This window comes from Acipenser ruthenus, chromosome 46 (genome assembly GCF_902713425.1).
Source record: "Acipenser ruthenus chromosome 46, fAciRut3.2 maternal haplotype, whole genome shotgun sequence".
NCBI classification, from domain to species: Eukaryota; Metazoa; Chordata; class Actinopteri; order Acipenseriformes; family Acipenseridae; genus Acipenser; species Acipenser ruthenus.
The window spans coordinates 8974798-8995005 of NC_081234.1; the positions used below are offsets into that span (position 1 = coordinate 8974798).

The window sequence follows — 20208 nt, forward strand, 5'->3', positions numbered from 1 at the left end:
TTGAGAAAGTTTCCTCTTTCGAGATCACGCATTTCCTGGCTTACAGGAGACTGCAGCTTCCTTTTCTTAACTCTTTATTTTGTTATTTTACTTGATAATGCCAGCACCCCAGCGTTGGTTGTGCGTGTGTCTCCGTTTAATACAAGACAACTGGGTTATACTGTGATAAAACCACATTGAAATGACTGGGATAGAGTAAGCTAGATTTAAATTCCCTGGCGGAACCATCGCTTTGCTTAACGTCTAGAACAGAATCGCCGCCCTTGTCAAGCCAGCTTCACCGCCCATCACATGATGGCATTGATGACGTGCGATTGGTCGACCGCCAGGTCCTGAGGTCAGCTGCCACTTTCCAATTGGTCTAGTCAGCCATTGGGTGCTACCTCTGACTGATTCTGTGTTTTGATGATTAGTCCATTGGTGAACTGCTGATAGAGTCCAGTCTTAAAGGGTTTGACCGTAGCAGTGTAAATAAAACCATGTGTATCAGGCAGCGGTGTGGAGTAGTGGTTAGGGCTCTGGACTCTTGAGCGGAGGGTCGTGGGTTCAATCCCAGGTGGGGGACACTGCTGCTGTACCCTTGAGCAAGGTACTTTACCTAGATTGCTCCAGTAAAAACCCCACTGTATAAATGGGAATTGTATGTAAAAATAATGTGCAAAAAATAATGTACTTGTATGTAAATAAAATGTGATCTCTTGTAACAGTTGTAAGTTGCCCTGGATAAGGGTGTCTGCTAAGAAATAAATAATAATAAAACTCAGGTACATGGAAGTAAACCACACAGGAAGCAAAATTTTGTAAACTACAAGAAAAGATGGTAATCGCATTGCACCTGCACATCAGCGACGGTAATCTGCAAACTTCCTAGGGCTTCAACCATTCCTTGTGATTCTTGACATGAGATACCATATCATGTGTAGTTTTATGATGCATCATACAAGTAGCCCATACGGACCATCACATGTATTGTGATACATATTGTATTGCAGGGGCAGCAGTGTGGAGTAGTGGTTAGGGCTCTGGACTCTTGACCGGAGGGTCATGGGTTCAATCCCAGGTGGGGGACACTGCTGCTGTACCCTTGAGCAAGGTACTTTACCTAGCACTAACACTAGCACAATCTGCAATGGAACGGTTCTGCAAGGACAATGGAGTGAAGCCGTCACAGTGGTACCAAAATTAGATCGCATTTTTTTTTTATAAATGTATATTTTAGTAGAGTGTAATCTCTTTGCATCACGTGGAAATGACTTCACATTAAAACGAGCCTTCATTTATAACTATATTATACAAACTACGGCACTGTGTGAGATATAATCTGGCCCCTGATGGAGTGGATATCCTTTTGTATCAACCCTATACGATATTCTATATAAAGTACACATCTCAATACCAGCTATCAGCACCAAACTGCTGCAGCAGCACTACTGTGTAATATTCCGAATTGTGTTATTTAGGGTGCGATTGGGGTTCGACAGTTAGAATGCGATCCGAATTGTATTTGTACTTTTCCCGTGTGATAAGCAAGCGCCACCACAGTAGCGCAGGGGGGTGCAAACTGACTGCTTTTGCCCAATCGACAGCAGCAGTGAGAAAGCGCCGCGGCTTTGATGTACTGTAAGCGATCGACCACATCCACTGTTCTAGAGAAAATCTATTGGGGAGGAAACCGTTTCATTGTACTGCGATAAAGCAACTGATAATGCAAAAGTTGGGTAACACTTTCCATGCAGTGTCTGTAATTACTGTGTATTTACATGGTGGTTACTTAGTAAATACATGTGCGCTCACACATCATTACAATGTGATTACGCACAGTTACAATGTATTTAGCGTGTATCTCTTTTTTGCACGATATATGCAAGTACACGGTTGTAACAGAAATGGGTGAGGGTGATATCGTCCAGAAATATTCGCACGTTAAGTACATTGTAACGATGCATAAGATTGTACACACGCATGTGCTATTATGTAAGCACGCAGTAATTAGAGACGCTTAGTGGATAGAGTTACTAAAGGTTGTTTCATCTATATATATATATATATATATATATATATATATATATATATATATATATATATATATATATATATATATCGTTTACAAATCATTCAGGCTGGTTGCGCACCGCAGAGCGCTCTATACAGGACTCGCGCGTCAGCCTCTTCTAAATAATTCGGGATCTTCACAACTAGGCAAAACACGGGATTCGCACACAGCAAAGTCCCTTATCGAATAAAAACAAGTACAAAACACCAGAAAACAAGACCATTTAAGCCCTGTCCGTGTGTTTATCTCCTAAATGCTGCAATTTCAACAAATACATACATGAATAAGTATACATACCTGGTTGCCGTTAGCTAATTATAGCCGTGGTGTAAAACCGTTTGGGTTAAAAACAAATTAAATGCATAAAAAAAATGAAAAGAAAAAAACTGTGGAAAGTAGGCAGGCTACGTAACATTACACTAAACATGTTTTATATAAGTCTTAATATTACAATAGCTACATTAGCGCAGGCAGTATATTAATAAATAATGACAACTACAAAAAAAAAGTAACCAGCTAAAACTTACCCATCGTGAAGCAGCGCTACAACAACAAATACAAAAACAAAAAATCAGTTTTCTTTTTTTCTCTAGATAGGTAACAGTACGCTCATATCCCGAGTTAGCTAGTCCATTAGGGCGCTCTCCGCTCACCGCTCTCACTCTCTCCGTTTACAAACAACTCCGCTGCCGTTCCATGCTGTAGCGTGTGTGTGATTGGAAGGACCAGCTCAGATCTCCACGCCCCCTAAATGCAAGGTCTTCTGGGTATTGTAGTTTTTTTTTATTATTTAAGCTAATGCGCGGTTAAGCGATGTTCCATCCATACAGGTTAACGGTAACGTATTAAGCAAATTCTGCTAGGTAATCATTTCTAACCTTAGTTATAAGATATACAGTATATACATACAGCCCCTTCTCGTTTGTACACTTTCTAAATGGATCGGTTTGCTGTGAACTGTGTCTAGGGTTTGATATAGAGAAGTGTATATATTACAACACCCCGTTGCTTCTGTTGCTTTGATTTGTTGTGCATATGAAATCAAAACACTGGAACTGGAAATTGTCAAAATAGGCAAATTAGTGAATGTCTAATTTAATTAATGACTTTCATAATAGTAAGAGACAAGGAACACGGAGCCACGCATGAGAAATTGTTTAAGATGCCTAATTAAAAGCACAAAGCGGTCTACATCACTGACCGAAAATTGAAACTCCCACCCAGGGGTTTTCATGCAGGTAGGTATATATTATTATTTATTTCTTAGCAGACGCCCTTATCCAGGGCGACTTACAATTGTTACAAGATATCACATTATTTTTACATACAATTCCCCATTTATACAGTTGGGTTTTTACTGGAGCAATCTAGGTAAAGTACCTTGCTCAAGGGTACAGCAGCAGTGTCCCCCACCTGGGATTGAACCCAGTCAGCAACTGGACATCAACAACATGATCCACACAGACAGTGTTCTTTGCCTGATCCGAGTCCCTTCTCTTAAACAGCACTGTCAGAATGTGCCACCGGCAGTATTACACACAACAAAAGGGATTCACTGGTTAACTATGCGTTGATCGGAGCAGGTATAGGAAATTCTCATAGGTGTCAGAAATACTTGCAATGTATTTGAACTGTATAAACTACAGCGAAGCCGTTTCAAACAATGCCAAAGAGCCATTAAACACACGTGAACCATAACCTGCTCGTTTCAGGACTCATGCTTTCTGTTCAATGCTTTATATAAACCCCAGTAATAATTAACAGCAAGGATGATTGTTCTAAGATATTACCAAGTCATTTTATTTCAGTTTCCTTCACTTTAACTTTATTATTATTATTATTATTATTATTTATTTCTTAGCCGACGCCCTTATCCAGGGCGACTTACAATTGTTACAGGATATCACATTATTTTTACATACAATTCCCCATTTATACAGTTGGGTTTTTACTGGAGCAATCGAGGTAAAGTACCTTGCTCAAGGGTACAACAGCAGTGTCCCCCACTGGGGATTGAACCCACAACCTTCCGGTCAAGAGTCCAGAGCCCTAACCACTACTCCACACTGCTGCAGATAGGTATACTAACCCACACTGCTGCCCAACTTTAGCCTAATCGGCTGCAAAAAAAAGTTGCAAAAACGTGCATTTTCATTTTAAAACACGGTATCTGCCCCACAGCAGGTTAAATACATTTCTCTTTGCTGCTTCTGTTGACTGACAGGCTTTTCAGCCAGTAACATGCCACTGCTGAGGAGAAAGGACCCCAGGAAGTGTAACCGCTATCCTGAGAATAAGGCTTACAAACTGAGAATCTAAAGCAGTACCAATATATCCTGTTTTAAAATGAAAACATGTTTGCTGTAATATGTGCTTCTTTCAAAACTCCACACAATGTAGCTAATGGATTTTTTTTTTTTTTTAGCTACAATTCACTTAATAAAACTTCTCAACAGCACTTGGTGTCGCAATAGTAAAGGCGTTTATTTATATGTGAAGTTTCTAGTCAGGAAATAACCTTTGAGGTTTACGGTATCTCTTATTTCCAGAGTGGTCTTTCTTGGCAATGGTAGAGCATCAGCCACTACAAAGAATTTCATTGCAACACGAATCCCACACAGAGCAGGGCTGCTAATGATCTTTAACATCACTCTATATTGCACGAAAAGAAATTCCAAACTTATCATTCACTACAAGACACTCTTAAACTGTTTAATGCTCCCACGCGATTCTCAAGCGATTTTGTGTTTCTTTAGAGTGAAATTGACCTACAGCAACCTACAGTGATCTGGCACAAACAGCTGCCAGCTTTAATCTAGAGTGTCACCTTTAGAAAAGCTGACCACGGTAAATGTATTTAATTTAAGAGAGTTGTCCCATGGTTATAATATACACAATAGCGTGCCAGGTTTTTTTTAATATCATTGACCAGCCCCCTCTGGGCATTTCGATATCTTTCATTAAGCTCCATTAAGCTTTCACTATGGGAAACTTCTATAAGGATGTAGCGCAAATAAAAATACAAAAACTATTTTTAAAACAAGAAGGGGACGGAGAACGTGACTAGTGTGAATAAGAGCTGAGAGAATTGGTTAGCACCCCTTGAAGTGCGCATGGAGGAATAAAGACTTCACTTCCCAGAGGTCCTTGCACTTGTGGGCGTGTCCTGAGCCGTTTTCTCGGCATGACAGCGTTGGAGTTTGAACGTCATGTCTGGGAAAAGCGTTGGAAGCTGGCCAGGGGTTTAGAGATCATGAGTAATCACTTCATGTCATTCCACAGCGCATCGCACTCTATAATAATATGTTATCATATCACCGCTGGGAACTCTTTCCGCAGCTCAGCAATTCTGTTCTTAGAATGTGTTGTGTTTATGAAAATTGTTTTTACTAGGAAAAGAAAACTCCTTTGAGGTTTTCACAAGCAGGGAAGGGCAGCTGTATTAATTGGTACAGGTTTAAGCTGAGGAAACACAAAACCACTACTTGGTGGCTTGGAACTTGGTTTCAGGAGACTAGATTTCAGGTCACTGCACGGCACACCAGGGGAGACTTGGGGGTTTGATACAGCAACCTCAAACTAGGTCTCCTGGAACCAGGTTTCAAACCGCTGTTCCTGAAAAAGTATCCATGTGTTCCTTCAGCTTTACAGAGAGTGTGTGCAATTACAACGCATGGGAGAATTGGTCATCAGCCAGCAGATTCACACTGCCATGTTCCCTGAGAACCACTTTCTATGTACTTATTAGGAAACCCCAGAGGGTAAAAAATTCCAGTGAAAATAGATACAATGCAGATCTGTCTTAGCAAGCTTACAATATTGCAATACCTGTTAAACACTCGATTGTGTTCCGTCTGTTAAAAGAAAGAAGCAATGACAAATCTTTTGACTGGAAGCCTCTCAGCGTCTTTGAAATGATTAGGTTACTTTTACAACAGACAACCCCATTTTGCAGCTCAAGATCTGTACCTGTGGCTGGAGAGAAGGGGCAGCCTCCCACTGATCATCACTTCTTACAAAGGCGATAGGATGCACAGTTAACAGGATAGCAGCACCCCTGTTATAGACGAGCGCAGATCCAATAGGATCACAGCTGGTGGGGAAACCAGCGATCCTGTTGAGCCTAGTCCGATGAACCCGCCTGGGAGAGAAAGGGTATTAGCGAAGTTTGTTTCCCACCACTATTATCTCATTGTATATGGGTTGAGTCCAATATTGGCATGCATGTAAATAACAGCTACTCTCCTGTAATAAAAACCATGATTCCCCAAAAAAAAAAAAATTTGCATTTAGCAGCAACCTTTTGCATATTGCCGTGGGAGTGCTTTGAGGGAAATAATGTCCTTTTTGCATAAAGGATTGGACCTCATGTAAACAAAGCCATTAAATACAGCACCGCAGGGTCTATTACAGATGAATCACGCATGAATCATCTTTATCACAGTACGGTCTGCTTTCAGGAAATGACTGTCTAACAGTGAAACCTGAACAGACATCAGTCCAAATGCAGCCGGGCTCTGAAGCGGCAAACCACAGGCTAATTAAACACACAGCAGCCATCGGACAGGCAGCTGACTCTGCCCCGAATGACACAATCTCTGGATGGGTCCATAATCTCCAGTGAGCTCGGGCGGACACCTGCAGGGCTGGACTTTAACCTCCAGAGGGCAGTAGCTCGCTGACATCCGCTCTCGAGCTCCTGGGTGTGAAGAGGCGATCGGCTCAGTCGTGGGATCGGAGGACGCCCTCTGACCTTCAGTCTTCCTGAGCTGTGAGGGGATTTGCTGAGGTGAGGGGACGCGATTGGACATTCTAAATTGGGAGGAAATAACTGGGCAAATCCATTTCTGTCGCTTTCATGCATGTGTAAAACACTGATTGCAATGAAATACACAGCTCACTACTGTTCAGATCATTAAAATAGGTAGCAAGGTCATAAAAACCTCAGCACATTACATACTCGACGCACTGTTTAAATTCAGCAAAGCGTTTTCAGCTAAATATGTCTGCAATGTGAAAAAACATGATACTTTTCCTGATACCCTAACCCTAACCATAGCCTTATCTGAGCTCCATTTATCATAAGTTTAACCCTTCCCGTCTTAAACTTTGTGGTTTTAACACATAAGTTGGTTCTGAATCATAGCTGCATAGTGATGCTAATCTGTAAATGTACCTTGAGTGTTCCCTGAGAGTTGTTTTCTCAGAAACCAACACTGTAAAACCAGCATGGAAGCTAGATTTATGTGTTCTTAATGTGTCCTACTGAGATCAGATTCACAAAGCTTTTGCACCAGTGCAAATTTCACTAAGAAATTCTAGCACGATGGACAGATTTTCTACGTTGCACTTATCTCGTGCCCCATCACTTTCGATACAGTACCCACTAGATTCAGAATGCATATCTTTAATTGGATGAAGTACCATTTTACTGAATGTCGCGATCACCTCATTTTGTATATCTTTTAAGGTGCACTCTCTGGTTTCGTCGTCACTATCTCTGCTGTTGTAGGGTCTTTCTGTAAGCGTGCATTCAAATAGCTTTATGAAAAGCCCACATCCATTTTATCACTATCCCCACGAAGGCGGAGTTCACTGACAACAACAAAACGCTTTTGACATAGTACCTGCTGCCGACCTCTTGAGACAGACAATGTTGACCGTGATGCTTCAGTTTGCGCTGTAGCGATCTGTACTGAGTGTTATGTGCTGTATCGTTTTGAGTCGCTGTTCTGTGTTTTGTCTAGCTTTAGCATGTGAGCGAGTGCTCCTGTGGGGTGTGGGGGAGCCTGATCGAGTCGTGACCCCAGTGTGCTTGTGGATGTTGTCCAATCGTGTTGTGTTTGCCCCTCGTTCGATTTGTGGGGTCCAATCATGTGTCTTGTTGTGTCTACATTGTATATCTTGTTATGTCTAAATGTTCCTGGGTTTCTCTGTATAAAGGGGCAGCTTCACGCTTCATGGATGGCAACATATCTGTTTCCTTAGCAGTAAAGAGTCTGATCATTTCAACTGCCGTGCAGAACAGCACTAACCTCATCTCTCGCACTGTCGCTAATGACCTCTTAACCCGGATGTGAGCTTTTAAAGTGTGTCAAATTGAAATTGAGTAGGCGGGTATTTGTGGAATAATTTGACGTGATTTGCTAGTATCTACATGCAGGCGTGTCAGTCAACTATTTTGTAAATACCGGTGACGGGTTGAAAAATGTGTCGGATAAAATTTGAAAATGAAACAGGGAAGATAATATCCATTTTTGCCCCACCCAAGTTCACGCTAAGGGGAGTGAACTTCAAACCACTAGCGCAGGTGTGAAGTCAGAAAATGCATCCCGGTAGCATTTTCTAGCTTATAAAATTATTATGCAGGTTCATTTATTGATGTTACAACGTTTAAATGGACATATGCACCCCTTTGCAATAGCAAAGCATTTCAAAAAGATATCATTCAAAATAATAAAATACAATACAGTTCATTTTTGAAAACGTTACTGGTTTATTGATGTTTTTAAGAGCTGAAGCAGCAAAAGATAGTTGCTATGCAACTCTTGCACAACAGAGAAACACTCTAAATACCCAAACAAATGAACTAATTAACCCTGTTAAAATATATACTTTACTTAATTAGTAAAAAAGGCCACTTTTCTAATCCATGATTTAATACCAATGTTATATTAAAAATAACATTCAAGTTTTGTAGACGTCTTTCATATACTGACAGTAACATGTATAACTAACACATGCCCATGTAAATATGAATGCCTCTTAAATAAGGCACATTAAACGTGAATCTATTTTCTGCGATGTCTGTTGTCAGTGGAAAGGCCATAGGAACAAGGGACATTAACACCACAGATATTTAGCATATTTATAGCTGGAAAAGTCATATTGACAAAATTACTTTTTCATGGAACTATGAACACTGTAGCCTTTCACACAAGACATAAAAAAACAGAAGATATGCTTATTCCTTTTCTCTTCAGCACCCACAAAGCCTAGAGCTCTGTCACCTTTATCTGCAACAACATATTTACAACCAGACCAAAACAACAGCGCCTTTTTATAGTCTTGGCTCCGCCCCTTATTCAAGATACCGAAGCTCAAGCACATCCCATTGGCTCTCAGCCGCACATTGGAACCAATGGGCACAGACAAGCAAAAACCAGTGGGGACAGACAGATAACAGCCAATCACAGGGGAGAGACAGAACGCACACGCTAGGATTACGCACAGAGGTAAAGAAGCATGGGCTGGAAATGCAGAGCGGGGGGAACACAATTACAGAGGGCGGGAATTACAGTGCAAAAACCCAGCTGCACAGATCCTTACCGTACATAAGCAATGTGCTTGTGTTTCATGACAGAGCTCTGCTAATAACAGTGTCAGCGGCGGGACCACAACATGAAATCAACTGCATTGAGATTTCAAGACAGCAAATGCGATTTAACGGTTTATTTGCAGAAAAAGAAAATGCTCGATCGCTGGTTGGTTCCTCTGGCAGTCTTACCATGCATCGACCAACCAGAGCCATTTACCGTTTTATTTGGGGAAGAATTAATCCGTTCAAAATGTTATTTTTATTTCCCGACATCTATAAACCTGGCTTTCTTATCACAGCAGGAAGACAGAATATAAATCCTGTACAATTATTTGTGGCAATACAACTATTTCAACAGAATTTTGCTAAATTATTTGACAGAGGCCGGAATGCAAAAATTAAGTAGGCGGGACAAAAGAGCGAGGCGGGGATTAGTGAAACAGGTACTGCGCATGCTCATATGACCAAGGGAGGCATTTTTCTAAGGGATACAATTTCTGACGTCACACCGGCACTTAACTTCGATAAACTACCCCCCCTCCGTAAAATAAACACCGATCAGTCCTGAAAAATATAAATACTGCATAACCCTGCCTGTCGCTGTATGTTTTTTAATGTGTCGTTTTTAACCAAATAAACTATTTTAAATTTGATCTAACCTTATAATGATTATAATAATAATCCTAGTTTATATCGCATGTTTGTATTATATGCACTTACTGTAAACTACACTGTATTTAAATATGAAGCTTGCATTGTAACCCTGTGCTGCCCTGGAACACCTGCAAGTCGCCTTGGATAAAGGCGTCTGCCTAATTAATTAATTAATTAATTAATTAATTAATATAGTTTACCCATTTTATGTTGGAGTGTATGTAAAATATCACCCTGCAGCAGAGGAAAAACCCTTGCAATATTTTAGTTTTTTTTGTCTTATTTTGTTTCTGAGGGGACTCCCCCTGTGACAGCCTCTTGTCAGAAGTCTGCAGTGAAAGTTGTGTGCAGCCCGATCGTGTTCCTGTGCCCTGCCCACAAGCCCACACATTACGGTCACCCAACGAACACTTTCCAATCATTTCGGAAACTAGATCACAATGTCACAACTGGCAGCCGAACTCAAACGTTTCTTTTGAGTCGCATGACTGGCGCTCAGTCGCATTCCCCCCCTTTTCAGTTCTAATGTTGAAAACATTTAGTTCCAAACGCGTGTTTTACATGCCCAGTTTGCCATGGTATTTTTTGCACGGTGTTTGTGCATTGTTACAAGGCTTTTTCCATGGCAATACCGTGCGCATCGTTTACCCTGGTTCACCATGTTAAATAATACGCTTTACAATACCACGCTGTTCTTTACAATGCTTTGCTGTGCTTTACCATGCTTTCAATGTACTGGATTACGATTTCCTGTACTTTTACTGTGGTAAACTTTTATAAAGGCTGAATTTGAATGCGTGTGTGTGTGTGTGGGTGCGTGCGTGCGTGCGTGCGTGTGTGTGTGGGTGCGTGCGTGCGTGATTTATTTACCTGTACATAAAACCACTGCAAGAAAGAAAGAAAGAAAGAAAGAAAGAAAGAAAGAAAGAAAGGTCTGTCAGGACAGCGCCTTTAATTAAAACATTTTCATGGCAGAATAAAGCAGTTGACATAAGTCAACTGTAGCAGTGTGGAGTAGTGGTTAGGGCTCTGGACTCTTGACCGGAGGGTTGTGGGTTTAATCCCAGGTGGGGGGCACTGCTGCTGTACCCTTGAGCAAGGTACTTTAACTAGATTGCTCTAGTAAAAACCCAACTGTATAAATGGGTAATTTTATGTAAAAATAATGTGATATCTTGTGACAATTGTAAGTCTCCCTGGAAAAGGGCGTCTGCTAAGAAATAAATAATAATAAGTCACATAATAAATAAAAGAGAACAGGGGAAAAAAGTTTTAATTACAAAACCCGAAATGGCGCTTTTGCAATCTTCACATTATTAAGTTCAAAATCACTAAGAGGAGGTCTTCTGGCAGTGTGAGTCCATGCAAAGTTATCTCAGAGCTTGCCATCAGTTCAGATTGCAAATGATGTGAAAAGTATTATTTCGTGTTTCTTAGATAACATGGGGTTTTTTTTTGTTTGTTTGTTTTAATTTGAATTCATGCCTGTGGACTTCAAACACGTTAAAGGGAAGTACGTGTTTAATCCAATGATCCGAACTGCTTTTCATTATAAATGCGGTGTTTGCTCGCTGTGACGCACGCAGGCAAGGAGTTTAGGGTTATACCGCTCATTTGGGGAATAGCTTATGAATGCGCTTTTATAAAATCAAAATCAAAAACACACAGAAACAGTACAACCTCAAATTTCTAATCCAGATATTAAATTAGATAAGGAGATGGTTTTTACAGTGGAATGGTGTGACTTTCTGATCTCAAGTTAAATGAGTATTATATTTTAATACAGCAGAAACTGTGTTCTGTTTGAGTAAGTGGGTGAGCGTTATGACTGTAGCCTACCTCGAAGCATGCAACCATAACTCCCGGTATTAGTAATCCTTTTTAGTTCAGTCTGCATGACAAACAGTGCATTCAATGTCTGCTTTGAAAAAAAAAAAAGCACACAGTTATATTATGCTGTGTATATTACAGTACAGTGCAAGTCAGTTTGCACAGTAATTTCCCACTCTACTCTCTGAACATAGTTTAACATGATTTACCATGTTTTTAATATACTTCGCCATACCTCTCTGGGCTTTATAGTCTTACCTATGCTTTCTTCCTCTATATTTTATTACACTTTGCTGTGGTTTTACTGTGGGAAACAGTTCAATAGTTTTATTGAGGTCTTGAAGAAATTGTAGACTTTGCTGTTTTAAGCAAACAATTTTACAGCGTAATTTCCATGAGCAACCAAAGGAAATAAAGCAAAAACCCATGACTGACCTTTTAAATTGTATAACCCTAAAACTTGCAAGTCTCATTTGGTAATGCTTGGTATTTTTGGGCAGTACCATATTGGGCACAGTTATATGTTCAACACAACGCAGCTCTGTGGTACTTAGTTAGAGATGGTTATAGAGGGAGGGGGTCTACTGTGGCCCTAAAAAGTTTATTGTTGAACAGAATTCAAAATGTTGAGAGAGAGATAGAGAGAGAGAGAGAGAGAGAGAGAGAGAGAGAGAGAGAGAGAGAGAGAGAGAGAGAGAGAGAATTCTAAATCAGCAAACAGCTCTATCAAGGAGAATTAGGATCCAACAGGATACTTATCAACCGCTAGAAGTACTTGATGAAGATGAAAAGTCGATGAAGAAGAGAGAGAGAGAGAGAAAGAACAGTTAAGCAGATCTTTTAGACTATAAAAAAAGTTACCAGATTCTTACTAAATACTGTGAAAATAATTTGGAAACACCTGTGCGTTCATTACAATTCTGTAGAAATTCTCTAAAGCTCAGATTGCAGCTTTATAAAGAAATGTTAATTTGGTGGATGTTTGAACTCACAGCAAACACTGGCGGGGAAGAGATTCAAAATCCCATTGACGCACATGCGAGGCAGAATAACGTTTTTATTTTGTAAAGATGACGTGGAAACGATGTAACGGGTTCAAATGTGCAAGAAAGACAATGTCACATACAAGAGCAGAGGAAAACATTATCGAATACAGGAAATAGGAAAATAAAACATCTTTAAACGTTCCTTTAATCAAAGTAAACCCATTTTTTTTTAAATAGTTTTATAAATAAGTTACTATAGAATAACTAACCATTCACTGCAGCAAATCCCCTCACAGCTCAGGAGAACTGAAGGTCTGCGGGCGTCCTCCGATCCCACGACCGAGCCGATCGCCTCTTCACACCCAGGAGCTCGAGAGCGCATGTCAGAGAGCTACCGTCCTCTGGAGGTTAAAGGCCAGCCGTGCAGGTGTCCACCTGAGCTCACCGGGCACTAGAACGGTCAGCTGTAGTAGCGCGATTTTGACTCCCTAACCAGCGGGTGTGCCACAGCTAGAGCCAGAGAAAATGCAACACTCTCTCGGGAATCCCCAGCAAAGACCAGCGGCTTTACACAGCCAAGAACCTGCGCTCCCCCGACTGTATGATTCACCCTGCACACCACGCGGCCGTGCCTTTACCAGGCGAGCCACCCAGAGTCCCTAGAAGTTAATTTAACCCTACAGAAACAGAGAGATTTTGCTAGAAAGAAAACCTGCGTTCAAACTGGGCTGAACACAAACCTGTATACAGAATCATAATGAATATTATTATTATTAATGAGTCATTCAGCAGACGCTTTTATCCAAAGCGACTTACAGAGACTAGGGGGTGAACTATGCATCATCAACAACTGCTGCTGCTGCAGATCACTTCCAATAGGACCTTGTTTGTTTTCCGTCTCATCCGAAGGACGGAGTACAAGGAGGTTTAGTGACTTGCTCAGGGTCACACACACACAGGGAGTCAGTGGCTGAGCCGGGAATTGAATCAAGACCTCCCGGGTAGCAAGCCCCTTTTCTTTAACCACTGGACCACCAAGCCTCCTTGGTTTGTAGGCCAAGAAAACAGAGTGATGCTACAGAAAAGCGTTTATGCAAATTGCAAATGATCTAATTCATGTTTGTTCTGGTTCGCTAACATTTTTATCATTTTTTAATGAGAGAATTAATAAGAGAACGATCTGAATGGGGTCAAACAGTAACTAAATGCCCAGCATTGTAAAGCAACGTTTCCATTTGCAAAGCATATGAACTATTTTTCTTTTTAAAACCAGCAGTTACATGGAAAAAAAATAACTAACGGTATTACAAAAAATCCACATTAAAACAATCTGTAGAAAATCCCCTTTTTTCTTTTTTTTTTTTTTTTTAAATGCCACTTCACAAGAGTTGTTTTTAAAGCAGAGTTGACATCTTTTCGGTTATTGTTGTGCACTGTGCCTCGACTCTGACATTACAGCTGTCATGAAAGAGGGTTTCAGAATAATTCTCGAGAGGCTCTCTCTGCTTCAAACACACCCCATTCTGACATTTGGGTAGCGGTAACCTTTAAATGTCAAAAACACATTTCTGGAGTTTGGAGGGGATTGGCGTGTACTGTACATTATCTGTAGGTATTTTTCAAGACTAGCCATCAGATAATCACTTATTTCCCCCATTGCAACCGTCGCTCGGTCAGAAATCTTGAGGTACAATTATCAGAAACGAAGGAGCACGTATATTTTTTCAGGCTTACAAAACATAGAATTTATACAACAACTTGTGAGTGCTTAAGAGAGCATGGATTTATATCAATGGTTGTTTGCTTTTCCAGATACAGGCCGTACATGAGGGATATAATATTGGTGGTAATATAATACTAGTAGGGGTACAGCACACACATGTTTTGCTGAATAAACCAAAGAGGAGGTCCTATCTATCTATCTATCTATCTATCTATCTATCTATCTATCTATCTATCTATCTATCTATCTATCTATCTATCTATCTATCTATCTATCTACTATACAGTCGCACGGAGACAAAAGTATTGGTTAGGGCTCGGGACTCTTGACCGAAAGGTTGTGGGTTCAATCCCAGGTGGGGGACACTGCTGCTGTACCCTTGAGCAAGGTACTTTACCTAGATTGCTCCAGTAAAAACCCAACTGTATAAATGGGTAAAATAATGTGATATCTGTATAATGTGATATCTTGTAACAATTGTAAGTCGCCCTGGATATAAATTAAAGTTGAGATTCAGCTTTATAATAAAACAACACATTATTAGATAACATGCATAGAATTAAAAATAACAGGCAAAAACGAATTTCATACTTTGACAAAAGTATTCGGGCAATCAACATATTTTGTATGAAACCCATTCGTTGCTAATTATTGACAATTATCATGCTTGAAAACCAACACCTGATGATAATTATAGAATTAATAAATAAAGTGCTGAAAAATAAATTGGAAATTTGTGATTAAAAAAAGCAACAAAAATGGTTAAAACTGGAGAGTACAGCAATGATCTCAAAATGGCAACGATACAACTAAATGAAAAAGGAGAAACTACCAGAGAAATAGCAGAAAGACTCGGTTTACTGAAAAGCACTGTGTAGCTATTCTTGACAAACACATGAGAACAGGAACTACTGCAACTAGCTCCAGGTGTGGAAGACCAAGAAAGATTTCTGCAAAATCTGGAAGAAGGATCATTCGAGCAGCCCGGCAAAATCCTGGGATTACTGCAAAAGATTTCTCTCAAGAATTGAGAGAAGATGGTCAAGAAATTAATGAGCGAACAATTCAACGATACCTTAACAAGATGAATGTCCATGGACGAAAACCCAAGATGCAAACCTATGTTAAAAATAACACACAAAAGAAAGACATTGGACTTTTCCATTGAATACTTGAAGAAGCCTGATGATTTCTTCAACCAAATTTCATGGTCAGACGAATCCAAAATAGAATTGTTTTCACCAAGAAAAGAATAATGTGTTTGGAGGAAGAGAGGAGAAAAATGTAAACAGTTCATCATGCCCAGTGCTAAACATGGTGCAGGTTGTGTGATGGGATGGGCTTGTTTTTCTTCCTCAGGCACTGGCGACCTTTGCATTGTAGAAGGATCAATGAATGCTGCAAAATATCAAGACATTCTGCACTCTTATTGGACGGAAGTTTGTATTCCAGCAGGATAATGACCCTAAGCATTCTGCGAAGTCTACAAAGGAATTTCTGATAAAAAGGAAGATTAGTTACGGATTGGCCATCTCAGTCTCCAGACTTGAATCCCATCGAGATGTTATGGATTGACTTGATGGCTGCTGTTGCAAAAAGGAAACCAAAATCGATTGCAGAACTCAAAGCTGTATGTGTTGAAGAATGGGCAAAAACATCTCCGGAAAGACAGGAAGTGGTTTCAAAATCCAAAAAAAAGACAGCAAGCTGTAAAGGAAGCAAAGGGCGGGCACACAAAATACCCAAGGGTATTTGAGGGTGCCCAAATACTTTTGTCAAAGTATGAGATTAGATTTTGCCTGTTATTTTTCATTTTATGCATGTTATCTAATAATTTGTTGTTTATTATAAAGCTGAAGCTCTGATTTATATCTTTCAATAGAACAATTAGAATTTATAGAAATCACTTTCTTTTTTTAAATCTTAAAAAATACATTTTAAATATAATATTAGAGCGAGTTAGTGCAATAACTGTGGAGTAGCAGTGTGGAGTAGTGGTTAGGGCTCTGGACTCTTGACTGGAGGGTTGTGGGTTCAATCCCCAGTGGGGGACACTGCTGTTGTACCCTTGAGCAAGGTACTTTGCCTAGATTGCTCCAGTAAAAACCCAACTGTATAAATTGGTAATTGTATGTAAAAATAATGTGATATCTGTATAATGTGATATCTTGTAACAATTGTAAGTCGCCCTGGATAAGGGTGTCTGCTAAGAAATAAATAATAATAATAATAAAGTACTAGGTGGGTGTTTAAACCCTGGGCTGTACAAAGAGCAAGTCTGGATATTAAACATATGCCTGAACTATCATAGGAGTCTGAGAAGTTGTAAAGTTGCTTATTCATTTGATATTCACAACCATATCACCTAGACTTGAAACTTCCTCGTTCAGCCCATTATTTATAGGATTCACATTCAAAGGAAAGGCTGTGAACATATTAAACTGGTCATCTTCACAGTAAAGTGGAAAGTGGAAAGTCTAGGTGATATGCTTGAGAATATCAAATGAATACGAAACTTCTGCTGAGGAGCGTGCTGTCAACTTCTGTGTAAAATATTGCATTTGGTGCTAATCCAAGCCCATCATCATTAAACCAAACGGGAGTCATTTACTGATTATGACTGGTGCAACACCAGTAAACTGGTGGGACACAAGGCTGGTGGTTCTGTTGAGCTGTGTGTGTGAGGAGATGAATATGAAGCTTCACAGCGCTGTGTGCCACAGAGGCTGCTATCAGACTGAGTCAGGCTTGTGGGCATGTGGTTATTTCAAATATTCCACACACCACACAGGATGCAGGGGCCCGTTCAAGAGGGGAGCACACAACAGCAGAGGCACATACACGTTGCAACACTTACACTGTGCTCACAGCCTCCTCGCCGCTCACTTCACCTCGGATCTCTTTCACAAAACAAGACAACCAAACCACCAAGCCATCTAACTGAAGGTGCCTTAGACAATTCCAAGATTCTTTCTAGAATTTTAGGATTAAAATTTTTTTTTAAAAAACTAAAAACTAAATGAACAAAATTGAGATATTTTCTTTCATGTAATCTGTCTGCATTGCCATTGCAGTGCCCCTGTCTGCCTGCATTGCTATTGCAGTGCCCCTGTCTGTCTGCATTGCCATTGCAGTGCCCCTGTCTGCCTGCATTGCTATTGCAGTGCCCCTGTCTGTCTGCATTGCTATTGCAGTGCCCCTGTCTGTCTGCATTGCTATTGCAGTGCCCCTGTCTGTCTGCATTGCTATTGTAGTACTGCCATACAATTTGGTAAGGGCAGATTTAATATAAGAACCATTTTGAGATGTCTGTGGGTGAGTCACTCTTTTCTGGAAATATTTGTCAGAAGAGATCTAAGGAGATCTCAAGATGTTTTTTTTTTTATGAGAAGGCAGAGAGAAAGAGGGGGGAATAAAAAATTCCAATCCATTCATTTCAAGCGAGTGTTCTGGGGGTTGGCTTTTCAGTCCTGAAAGAGTTAATCAGAAAGGCACCGAGAGCTGAGCTCGTCACAGATTCCAACGCCGTGCCCTCCTTCAGACATGAGTCAGTCTGGGAAACCGTCTTCACAGAGCCACCTGGCTACCAGCCTCCGCCCCGCCAACCACTCCAAATATTAACAATTCAATCTCATATTACAAATACTGCCACCAAGACATCTAAACTGGCAAATGGGTGATGTCAAAATGCTTCTGATTCATTAAATCAATTTTGCAGTTCATGAATTTTTGGGGTTTATTCTCAGTTTTTAGTGAAAATTTCCCAGGTTCTACAAAAAATATAGCTCAGTATTTTGGGGGTTTTCACACATAATTTGGCTCAACTTGACAATGTGAAACTTCCTGAAGTGACATTCATGTAAATAAAAGAAAAAATGAAAGTTTCAGTGTTATAAACATAACACTGAAACAACACAAACATAGAGGGACGATAATGTCTTTACTGACAAACTAAATATTTATTTTAAGTCACCCACAAAGAACCACGTCTAATTAATCATGTACTTGGCTAGAGATTTCATTCAGAGCGTTTGATTTTAGCCATTGCTGTGGGGGAGATCGGAATTCTGCTGTTGTGACGTCATAACGCTACAAACTGGGCATCGAAATACGAAAAATAAATATCATTTGGAACACTCGAACACGCGTGACGCAGGTGAGCGTCACTACCCACGCTGAACCGGCAGGTTAGACGCTCGGACACAGGTGGAAGCGCGCATGCGCATTTGTGTTAAACAAATAAACAGAACACAACAATAAAACTCTCGGCTGGAGGAATCAATGTTGCTTGAGCTTATAAAAGTTCACATCAACGGATTTCTAAAACCTTGGTCAGCAGCACGCCTTTAATATCGCAGATGTGTATTGAAAACTACAACTGTGATTTCACACCTCTGAGGAGATGCTGAGGGTCAGATATCAATGCGCTGGTTCTCCAGTCACCTGTTGTGTCTCGCAGCACCCGGTACCCAAACCCACTCGAATGAGTCACCCGATTCCCTAGAAAACAACTCACAGGATCTCGCAACTCTGAATACAAACAGATACCGGAAAGCAAGTTGAGAATTCTGTGAAAGCAAGTTGAGAATTCTGTGAAATCTAGATTCAGGATTTGTGCGCGGTCAGGCACAGACACATACAATCTTGAGAAAGAAAAACACTTTTTACTTCATATAAGTTGAAATACTCAAGCAGAAGATACGACAGAATTATAGCAGGGCCGAAAATAAATTGATGTGGGTTCAAACCCCGAAGTTCGGATCAATGTGTTTATCAATGCATGGAGAACCTCAGCTAGTTCTCCTCGGTATAAAATCTCAGAGATCATCTCATTCGATCAGGTACTGACTCGTCATTAAAGCCATTATCCTGTCGGACGGGAGATTATCAGGTGTTAAAATTGAGGCAGGTGGACTGTCCGGTGGGTCGGTGGGTCGGTGGGTCGGTGGGCCGGGGGGGGGCAGGGTGGCAGTTCTTCATCCTGAACTCAAGTTTAAAAGCGTACCTTTAATAAAGCTATTAGTTTAAAAAAAAAAAAATTCTCTTGGGTATACGATTGTAAAATACCCTTCATCTCACAGGCTGCATGAAACCGTTAGTCCTGTCATTGCAACGCCAAGCAGAGCAGAACGAAACAGGAGATTTGACTAATCCTTCCAGGTGTTTTTTTTTTCTTCTTTATGTATGCCTGTTGCAGTAAAACACGCAGTGGGTAATAAATTATATTACAAAGGAAATAGGACATAGGTGTTTTGAAATGTCCTCGTATTGAACACACTAACAAGCGTTTGACCTCGTAACAGGGAGATACCGTATTATAAAAAAAAAGCGAATCGGATTAAAAGAATATTGGGCAGAGATTGTGAAATGACAGATCAGAGAGTATCACTTTGAGTCTCAAACTGCTATTTCAGAGCTTCACTGCAGCCGAGACAGAGAGACAGAGAGAGAGAGAGAGTCAGACGAGTTCCTGGAACGAGATGAATGTACGACAACACGCACACAGGGGGAATTTTGTGTTATTTTACCTTTGTTTCAGTTTAAAAGAAAAAAAAATAACATTTCACCCCCCCCCCCCCCCCCCCCCCTTGTCTTGAGAAATGGCTTGTTTGGATCTGTTTTCTGAAAAGCCTCGACCTGTATC

At 40.4% G+C, this 20208-nt stretch overlaps 1 protein-coding gene across 1 annotated transcript in view; it reads right to left on the bottom strand.

Moving 5' to 3' along the window:
* Positions 1-2709, bottom strand: part of LOC117397789 (AT-rich interactive domain-containing protein 5A) — a 17125-nt gene extending 14416 nt beyond the window's left edge. Inside the window, exon 1 of the mRNA XM_059013662.1 lies at positions 2581-2709. Within this exon, the coding sequence (XP_058869645.1) occupies positions 2581-2584 (4 nt within the window). The 5' untranslated portion in view covers positions 2585-2709. The remainder of the gene's footprint in view (positions 1-2580) is intronic.
* Between the last annotated feature and the right edge of the window lie 17499 nt (positions 2710-20208).